This window comes from Eimeria necatrix, genomic scaffold, assembly GCF_000499385.1.
Source record: "Eimeria necatrix Houghton genomic scaffold, Enh_scaff289, whole genome shotgun sequence".
NCBI classification, from domain to species: Eukaryota; Apicomplexa; class Conoidasida; order Eucoccidiorida; family Eimeriidae; genus Eimeria; species Eimeria necatrix.
In genome coordinates, this window is record NW_013653438.1 from 1 (window position 1) to 10,248 (window position 10,248).

At 49.6% G+C, this 10,248-nt stretch overlaps 2 protein-coding genes across 2 annotated transcripts; both read left to right on the forward strand.

Moving 5' to 3' along the window:
• Positions 1-409: 409 nt before the first annotated feature.
• ENH_00086370 (ribosome recycling factor domain-containing protein, putative) lies at positions 410-1,048 on the forward strand (the record flags this gene model as incomplete). The annotated part of the gene is made up of 2 exons (XM_013580650.1): positions 410-466; positions 854-1,048. The coding sequence occupies 2 exons, from the start codon at positions 410-412 to the stop codon at positions 1,046-1,048; spliced, it is 252 nt and encodes an 83-aa protein (XP_013436104.1).
• A 1,815-nt stretch (positions 1,049-2,863) lies between these two features.
• On the forward strand, positions 2,864-3,524 carry ENH_00039220 (hypothetical protein, conserved; the record flags this gene model as incomplete). Its single annotated transcript, XM_013580651.1, has 2 exons — positions 2,864-2,983; positions 3,273-3,524. The coding sequence occupies 2 exons, from the start codon at positions 2,864-2,866 to the stop codon at positions 3,522-3,524; spliced, it is 372 nt and encodes a 123-aa protein (XP_013436105.1).
• Positions 3,525-10,248: the final 6,724 nt, after the last annotated feature.

The following is a 10,248-nucleotide window of genomic DNA, read 5'->3' on the forward strand; positions in this document are numbered from 1 at the left end:
TGCTGCTGCTGCTGCTGCTGCTGCTGCTGCTGCTGCTGCTGCTGCTGCTGCTGCTGCTGCGCATTGGGGCTGCAGACCTGCGGGAAACTTCGCGCAGGTGATATCAGCTTTGAGAAAAGTGGATGACAACTGGAGGATTGTGGAGGAGGGGCCGACAACAATTCGCGTGCAGCTTCCGAAAGTAAAAATGCAAAGTTGAACAATAAATGAGATTTGCCATTTACATTTATTTAACACAAAGTTGGATAATAAATGTTATTTACCATTTATAATTTATTTAGGGTTTATACAAATTACCTTAATGAGGTTTAAAGGGACTTCCCGCAAAAAGTTCGCGAAATGCTGCTGCTTCCATGCTGCTGCTGCTGCTGCTGCTGCTGCTGATGCTGCTGCTGCTGCTGCTGCTCAGATGACTGAAGAGCTGCGCAGCTCTTTTGCTGCTCAAGCCAAAGCAGCAGCAGAAGAGGTGAGTTATTATTATGCAGTTGTATCTTATTTATTTGTCTTTGTGCATTCTTCCACCCCTTTTGCTGCTGCATTTCTGCTGCTGCTGCTGCAGCAGCAAGCAGCGCCGCTTTGCTGCTGCTGCCGCCGCTGAGTGCTGCATGCGTTGATGAGCTTCCTTCCACTACCACTTCAGCTGCTGTTGGCTGCTGCTGCTAGCTGCTGCTGCTACTGGTTGCTGCTGCTGCTGCTACTGGTTGCTGCTGCTGCTGCTGCTGTTCCTGGCTGGTGCGCTGCATGCTGCTGCTGCGCTGCTTGCTGCTGCTGCGCTGCTTGCTGCTGCTGCGCTGCTTGCTGCTGCTGCTGCATGCTGCTGCTGCGCTGCTTGCTGCTGCTGCTGCTGCTGCAGTGCAAAGTCCACATTCGCCGGGTCCGGCAGGAAGCGCGGGGGAAGCTGCGGGCTCTTTATAAAGACAGCAGCAGCAGCGAAGGCTCCAAAAGAGATGAAGAGCAGCAGCTGCAGCAAATAACAGACGCAGCAACAAAGCAGGCGACGCAGCTCTTGAGCGAGAAGCTCAAGCAGCTCGCGGCCACCCGCGCCTAGCAGCTGCAGCAAGCAGCAGCAGCAGCAGCAGTACCAGCAGCAGCAGCTGCTGCAGCAGTAGCAGCAGCAGCAGCAGCAGTACCAGCAGCAGCAGCAGCTGCAGCAGTAGCAGCAGCAGCAGGAGCAGCAGCAAACTGTCTGCCTGCAGCTGCTTTTATGACTTGTTATTATTTCACAATTCCGCGAATTTGATTTAACTTTTGACCCGAAAAGGGGCTTTTGTTTGTTTTCGTGACTTCAGGTGTACATACACCTGAAATGCTTCATTTAAAAGCTAGCAGCAGCAGCTCCAAAGAAGAACTTTAGAGCTCCAGTTCTTTTCAAAAACAGTTTTGAATTTCCGCAGAAGCAACAGCGCAGCTGCTGCAGCAAACCTGCAGCATTGGGGGCTGCTTTTTGCTGCTGCAGCAACGGCAGTTGCTGCAGCAAGCCTGCAGCACTGGGGGCTTCGTTTTGCTGCTGCAGCAAAAATGACAGCAGGAAGCAGCAGCAGAGCTTTTAAGAAGTAAATAAGGAGAAGAAAACTCCCGACAGAAAGGCCTTATGAGTCAGTAACAGCAGCAGCAGCGCAGCAGCAGCAGCGCAGCAGCAGCAGTAGCAGCAGCGAGACACGGAAGCAGAGCTGTGGAGCTTCTGGGAACTGTTGCTTCTTTCGAAAGAATTTAATGAGGCAAAAGCTGCTGCTGGCAGCACTTAATGGACTTTTGAAAATGTTTTAAAAGCTTTTTGGCCTACAGCTGCGGGCCCAGCTGCTGCGTTCTTCAGCAGCAGCTGAAGCTGCTGCACTATTTTATAACTGATGAACTAAAAGACTAAACTGCCGGCGGGGGCACATGCATGCGAGTGGGCGGTGTACGTACACCGGAACAGCTCACAGGGTGTACGTACACCCGAACAGTTGCAAATTTGCCGCGGCCAACGCAGCCCAGCAGTTTATAAACACCAAAAAGACTAAAATCAAAATTAAAAATATCAAAAATAAACTAAAATCCATTTAAAACAATTAAATGTCTTAATAGCGCTCCGGGGGAACCAGGGCGTTGGCAGAATCTCGCAAGCAAGTCCGCGCTCTGCAGCGCTGCGAGCCGGACTTGTGCAAGAAGGGCAATTTGGAGTTGATGTTGCAGCTTAAAAGCATTTAAAATGATTTTAATTTAAAAAATAGTTAAAAATATTCTTTTTTATTTTTGTTTTGAGCGGCTGCGCCGCGGAATTGCAGGCAAGTTGCTGCCTCCGGTTTGGGGCTGCATGCGCTGGCTGGACCATTGCCGCCTTCTGCGGACTTTGGCGGCGAGTCGGTTAAAAACAAGTTCAAAGTTGCAATTAAAAGAATTAAAAAGAAAATTAAAAAGAAATTTGCGCAAGTTTTATTTTATTCTGCCGAGTGTGCCGTCGGAGGCTGCCGCGTGTTGCCTTGTTCGCGCTGAGGTGTATAGACACCTCGACGCCGCGCCGCAGCTTGCTTCGCCGGCGCCGCCGCACTTCTGCGTCATTTTTGTTTATTTATTAATTTATTTATTCATTTTTTCATTAATTTATTAATTTCGGAAAGCCAATTGCGCTTGGAAAACGCCCTGCGGGGCGAGAAGCTGCCTTTCTGTGTTGGGTCCTTCTTCGGCTCATCTTTTCGGATTTTATTTGATTTTATTTCTCTTCTTTTCTTTTTTTTCCTTTTATTTCCTTTTATTTCCTTTTCTTTTCTCTTTCCCAACTCCAGGGGCCCCAGAAGAAACTTGGAAAACTTCTGGGGGCCCTTTGGCGCCGCAGAAGGCTTTTGGACTCGCAGCTTTTTCGAGTGTACGTACACCACAGCGCATGATGCGAAAAAAGGAAAACGGAAGCGAATGGAAAAAAATAAAAAATCTCGAGTCCCTCGAGGCCGAAAATGACTCCTATATCGAAGACCTGGAGGCCAGGGTCCAGGGCCTCAAGGAGGTCTGCTGCTGCTGCTGCTGCTGCTGCTGCTGCTGCTGCTGCTGCTTTGCTGCTGCTGGAGGCGCTGTTGCTGCTGCGCCTGCTTTCCGGTGTTTGGCTTTTGCTGCTGCTGCTTTTGCTTCTGCAGCCACTGCGACTGCTGCTGCTGCTTTTGCAGCTGCGCTTCTGCAGCGTTATCGCTGCTGCTTTCGCGTTTCTTGCTGCCGCTGTTCCTGCTGCTGCTGCTGCTGCTGCTGCTGCTGCTTGTCTAATGTAGTTCTACTTTTCTTGCGAGCTGTTAACCCTGCAGCTGAGTCTGGCCATGCGAGATGAAGTGCAGACCTCCAACAGTCTTCTCGGGGCAATGGTGGGCAGCAGCAGCAGCAGCAGCAGCAGCATGAGCAGCAGCAGCAGCAGCATGAGCAGCAGCAGCAGGGGCATCAGTAGCAGCAGCAGCAGCAGCAGGGGAATGAGAATCAGCCCGACTAGCGGGAGCCTCCGGAGCAGCAGCAGCAGCAGCAGCAGCAAGAAATGTGCACGAGAGCCTCGAATGGGACTTTAAAGAAATAAAATTTGAAATAAAAATAAAAGTTTTGAATTAAAGTAAAAGTTTTGAATTTTGTTTTGGCGCAGGCGGGGCGGCTCGAAGGCGTTCGGGTGTCTGTACGCAACAGCGTGCGGCGGATGGACCAAATGTTCAAGTCGGGGGTGAGTGTCGAGTTAGAGATATTTTTTGAATAAAATTTGAATTTAAAGAAATATTTTATTTAAATTTAATAAAATTAATCATTTTAAACCTTTAAATTCAACTTTTGTCCGCAAAAAGCTCCCGAATCGACCACTGACACCCCGGCGTCTGCTGCGGTCTTGCGCGCAGGGCGGGTGGCACATGCTGCACTTGGCGGCCTTCGTGTTGTTTATATTTTTGATTTTTTACTTCTTTTTTGCAAAATAAAAAGCTTTTAACAAATAAATAAATCCAAAACTTATTTATTTGACGCGAAGTGCACTCCAAGGGCCTTCGCGCGCGCGCTCCAGGTGTCTGTACACCGCAGGCCGGGGCGGAGCCGCGGCTGCAGCGCGAGGCTCTCAACTCCATTTCCCCCGTTTTTCAGTGACCAACTTTGCGAGGGTTTAGGGTTTAGGGTTTAGGGTTTAGGGTTTAGGGTTTGTGGGGCTTCCTCGACGCGGCTGCCGCTGCGGCTGCGTGCGCCGCGGTGTCTGTACACCGCGGGGCGCTTTGTGCGTAGTTTGAGGTGTATGTACACCCCAACGACACCGCGTGAACGCGGCCTTCTGCCTCTTCATTCTTTCACTTCTTTTTATTTTTGATAGTTCAGACTAGCAGTGTGTTTTGCAGAAGATGGAAATGAAATTAATTTTAGTTTGTTTTCGAAAAGAGCAGCAGCAGGAAGCAACTTGTCCTGAAAACAGGCCTGTTGAAAACTTTTTGCTTTTAGACTCTGCAGAATGAGCACATTAAATCAAAAAATAAAAAGTTAAAAACTACTTCGGATTGAATTTAAAAGAAAATAAACTAAACTCTTTTTATTCTTCTAAAAGAAAACAAACTAAACTCTTTTTATTTTTCTCCCAAAAGAAAAATGCTGACCGCCGAATGCAATCAGAATATTTAAATAAAAGAAGAAGAATTTATTTAATGTGTTTAAATAAAAAAAATAAGTCCATCGAATGTGTTCAAATAAACAAAAGGAGTAAATTCATTTGATGTATTTAAATAAACAAAAAGAATAAATTCATTTAATATGTCCAAATAAACAAAAAGAATAAATTCATTCGAAACATTAAAGTAAATAAAAAGGGTTAATTCATTTAATATATTTTATTCACACGAGGTATTACTTATGAATTCTATTATCATATAAATCGTATAAATAAGTACATACATATATACATATATATATATATATACATATATATATTTATATATGCAATTTATATATATGTAATGTATTTGTATATATTACATACATATACATATAATATATATATATATATATAATTCAAACATATATATATAATACATATATATATATATATATATGTAGTAATATATATATTACATATATATACAATATATTATATATATTGTATATATATATATATATATACAATATATATAATATATTGTATATGAATACATGAAGGCACTGCTTGTAAAAATTGGAGTTATAAAATGTATTTAATTTGCTGCAGTCCGCAGCTTTTGTTTTCGTGTTTTGTTTTTGAAAAGAATTTTTTTTAGAATTTTTATTTTTATTTCAAATTAAACCTCCAGGGGTTTGTTTTTGCTAAACCCTAAACCCTAACCCTAAACCCTAAACCCTAAGCAACTGCCCCAGTAGAAATTCGGCCCTAGCTGCGGGCCACTGGGGCAATCGCTCAGGGTTTAGGGTTTAGGGTTTGGGGTTAGGGTTTAGGGTTTAGGGCTAGGGTTTAGGGTTTAGGGTTTAGAGTGCAGAGTTTGGCAAAGAAAACATTTTCGTTCAGTTCTGCTGCTGCAGCAGCAGCTAGGCTGCAGCAGCAGCTAATAACTGCACGTACACCGCGTGAGGTGTACGTACACCGCAGCAGTTGCTGCAGCAAATAATTCAAATTTTAAAATTAAATTTGAATTATTTGCTGCAGCAAACCAGAAGCAAACCTACAGCAGCAGCTTCTTCCAGTGTACATACACCCGAAGAATTTCCCATCTTCATTTTGTTTTTTTTTCACTTTAAATTTGAACTTTGGCCTGCTGCTGCCGCTGCTGCTGCTGCTGCTGCTGCCGCTGCTGCTGCTGCTGCTGCTGCAGTGCTAGTGAGAGGCAAAAGGAATGAATAGCTGCTTGGTGGCTGGCAAAACAATCAAAGCAGCTAATTCTTAGGGTTTGGGGTTTCGAGTTTCGGGTTTAGCGATTAGGGTTTAGGGTTGAGGGTTGAGGGTTTAGGGTTTAGGGTTTAGGGTTTAGGGTTTGGGCTGCAGCACGACGGCGCCGCAGACCGGTCCAGCGGCTGCAGCAAAGAACTCGGGGGCGAATTTTGTTGAAGTTTTTTTTGTTGATAAAAAGTGGAATTAATTAATGGAAACAGCAGCAAAAAGTGAATTGTGCATGCGAGAGCAGCAGCAGCAGCAGCAGCAGCAGCAGCAGCAGCTGCTGCTGCTGCTGCTGCTGCTGCTGCTGCTGCTAAACCAGCGGTCGGGCGGCAGTCACCGGACCACTCCAGCCTTCGCTTTCTCCGAGGTGTACGTACACCCCAGCGCTCCAGAAGCTATTAAAGAAAAAACAGAATTTATTATTCTTTTCATTTTAGTGTGTGCATTAACAAGGGGTTGTAGACAAAGCTGCTGCTGCTGCTGCTGCTGCTGCTGCTGCTGCTGCTGCTGCTGGGCTGGGCTGCTCATTTTGGGCTGCACAGCCGCATCATTCCCAGCAAGAGAACCCAAGACAACAGCTTCAAAACAGCAGCAGCAGCAGCAGAGGCAGCAGCAGCAGCAACAGCGGCAAGAACAGTGTTGCTGCAATTTCTGCATGCAGCAGCAGCTGCAGCATGCAGCAGCAGCAGCAGCTGCTGCTGCTAAGCTGCTGCTGCTGCCTAGGCTCACCAGCAGCAAAATGAGCCAGCAGTAACAGCAGCACCGACAGCCACAACTGCTGCCCAATTGGCATGCAGTGGAGGCGCCACAGCAGCAGCAGCAGCAGCAGCAGCAGCAGCAGCAGCAGGCGTTTGTCACACAGTAGACTGCTGCAGCAGCAGCAACAAAAGCTTCACCTCCAATAGCAGCAGCTGCTGCTGCAGCGGGAGACACTTGTGCACATCCGCAGCGGCCACAGCAACAACTACAGCAGCAGCTGCGGAAGCAGCTGCTCGAGCAGCAACATCAGCAGCAGCAGCAGCAACAGCAGCAGCAGCAGCAGCAGCAGCGTCGCCGTGTCTGTACAGCAGCAACAACAATGCAGCAGGAAGCAGCCTAGCCCGGATTTCAGCAAGAGGAGCTGCTTGGTCTGCTGCAGCAGCCGCAGCAGCTAGGGGAGCAGCAGCTGCAGCAACAGCTGCAGCAGCAGCTGCAGCTGCAGCTGCTGCTGCATCATTTGTTGCTGCTGCAGCTGTGACTGAGTCAACAGCAGCAAGGAAGCAGGTCGGTCCCCTCGGCTGGAAGTCTATTAGCAGCAGCAGCAACTGCTGCAGCGCTAGAACGTCAATATCATCATTAGCAGCAGCAAGTTGTGGGGGCAATTTTAAAAGCCCTGAAGGAAAGAATTGGATACTTCTTTGTTTCCAGAGACACGCAAGCTAAAATGGGTGCGAAACCCTAAACCCTAAACCCTAAACCCTAAACCCTAATTGCGCCAGACCCCAAGCTACCGGTAAACCCTAACTCGACAGCTTTGATCGTATACCCCTAAACCCTAAACCCTAAACCCTAATCTTCAGTGTAAATGAAATTTAGGACTTTGAGTTTGTGGGTACCAGGAATTCAAACCCTAAACCCTAGACCGTAGAGACGACCCTAGCCCGTAAACCCTAAACCCTAAACCCTAAACCCTAAACCCTAAACCCTAAACCCTAAACCCTTTTGGCAGTGTCTTTTGCGCAGAGGGTTTGCTGGACCGGCTGCATTTGGAGAACTTGGAGTTTAATGCTGCGCGTCTCACGGACGAGCTTCGCAGACACCAGGCAAACCCTAAACCCTAAACCCTAAACCCTAAACCCTAAACCCTCGTTGTGCTCTCCAGCGTTTCCTTGCAGTCCCAGTCCCCTCTGAACCCCCCACTCGCAGCTGCGACTCACGGGCCGCTGCCACGCCCTAGAATTCAGTTTAGGATTTAGGGTTTAGGGCTTAGGGCTTGGGGTTTAGGGTTTAGGGTTTAGGGTTTAGGGTTTAGGGTTTGGCGCAGATCCCAGTGGTGGTTACTGGGGGCGGAGTGGCTGTCGCCGACACCAGACTTTACTTGACCCACGCCCGTCTGGACATAATAGCGGAGAATTGTGAATTGCGGCTGGCCCCCAAGGGTTTTGCAGACGCCTCCGTAAACCCTAAACCCTAAACCCTAAACCCTAAACCCTAAACCCTAGGCCCTGAACCCTCGGCGCCGCGGCCCGCGCCGTGGGCCTGCGCTGCTGCGCGCAGCTTCAGCAACGCGCAGCGCGGCGGACGGGCTCAACCTGCAAACCCTAAACCCTAAAAAGCCCTAAACCCTAAACCCTAAACCCTAAACCCTAAACCCTAAACCCTAGCGGCGACGGATGCGGTGGCTGTTCGTCCCGAGCTGCAGGAACTTACAGCCCCAGCTGTTGCAGCTGCTGCGGCTTAGGGTTTAAGGTTTAGGGTTTAGGGTTTAGGAAGTGTTTGGGGGCTTTTCAGGAAGGAAATCTCGCCGAAGTCGCAGAACGGCAGCTGCAAGAGGTGACAAGCCTCAAACCCTAAACCCTAAACCCTAAACCCTAAACCCTAAACTGAACGTCATCAGTAGCTCTGTAGACTTGAAGACAGAAGTCCTTGAAAGGCTGACTGCGCAGCTCACCAGCTGTCGTGGCCCAGGGACGTCAGGCCCAGGGCCTAGGGACTAGGGTTTAGGGTTTAGGGTTTAGGGTTTAGGGTTTAGGGTTTAGGGTTTAGGGTTTGCGGCAGGTGAACACGCACATTCGGCAGTTTTACTCGCTGCAGAAGCAGCAGGAGCTGCAGCTGCGGCTGCAGCGGCTCGAGCGGCTGCTGAATGAACACTTGAAGGAAGCAGCAGCAAGAAAGGAGTTTGAGGCGGAGGCCAGGGAGGTGCTGCAGCAGCAGCAGGCCGTGCGTCAAACCCTAAACCCTAAACCCTAAACCCTAAACCCTAAACCCTGATTTTAAGCCCGACGCGCTCCCCGGACCGGGGGATTCAGCCTGCAGGCCAACTGCGGCCAAGCTCGCCTTAGGACCGGGCTTGGGCTTGTCAGGGAGCTCTAAGAAGAAGGGTTTAGGGTTTAGGGTTTAGGGTTTAGGGTTTAGGGTTTAGGGTTTGGAGCGTGGGACGATGCAGGCGTCAGCAGAGGAAGAAACGCCCATGCACTCCGTGCTGGAGTGGCTCCTGCGGTACTTGCCAAATGTCAACATCAGGTGAATTTGGGCTCAAGGCTTCAGGGTTTAGGGTTTAGGGTTTAGGGTTTAGGGTTTAGGGTTTAGGGTTTAGGGTTGAGGGTTTAAGCTTCTTCGTGCGCTAGAGGACAGGATTAGGGTTTAGAGCTGAAGGCCCACCTCGAGGAGATGCTTTGAGGGCTACGATGAAGAGCCGACGGTTAAGGGTTTAGGGTTTAGGTCTGATGATCAAGGGTTTAGGGTTTATGGCTGAGGGTTAAGGGTTTAGGGTTTAATGCTGAGGGCTTGGTGTTAAACGTTTAGGGTTAGGGGCCTAGGGTCAAGGCTTTGGGCTGAATGCTCAGGGTTTAGTGTTTAGAGTTTAGGGTTTAGGGTTCCGAATTTAGGGTTTAGGGTTTAGGGTTTAGGGTTTAGGGTTTAGGGTTTAGGGTTTGTCTCAGGCTTGAAAACGTGAGGATTTGGCTCGACGACTCTGGGGGTTTGTTCGGCCCTCCTGCGAAGTTGCTGCTAAGCATCAAGCGCATTATTTTCAAGGTGAGCTTTAGTTCTAAACCCCAAACCCTACCATAAACCCTAAACCCTAGCGTAAACCCTAAACCCTAGCACAAGCCCCAGGCCGTAGCCCAAACCCTAAACCCTAGCCCAAACCCTAAACCCTAGCCCGTCAGCAACCGGCCGCAAGGCCGGCTGCAGCGTTTGCGCTGCTCTGAGGGCGCGTGCGGTGGGAGAAACGTGGCGTGGGGCCCAGGGTTTAGGGTTTAGGGTTTAGGGTTTAGGGTTTAGGGTTTGCGGGCGCGCAGCCGTCCGCTTCGAAGGTGCCGTGGGGCTTCAGCTGGGGTGTATGTACACCTGGACGCCCCACAGCAGCAGACGGAGTGGCCCTGGGGCCCCAGCTGTCGGAGCCGGAGGTGTTGGGGGCCCTAGCAGTGGACGTGTTTGTGCGGCAGCTGAAGCTTTCCCTCAGCAGCAGCAGCAGCAGCAGCAGCAGCAGCAGCAGCAGCAGCAGCGGCAGCGGCAGCGGCAGCAGCAGCGGCGCGGGCGGCGACAGCGACGAGATGTGGGTCGACGTGCTTCGCACGGAGGAGCTCCACCTGCACTTGTTTGTGGAGAGAGAGGGCAGCAGCAGCAGCAGCAGCAGCAGCAGCAGCGGCAGCAGCAGCAGCAGCAGCAGCAGCAGCAGCAGCAGCAGCAGCGACCAGCGGGGGCCC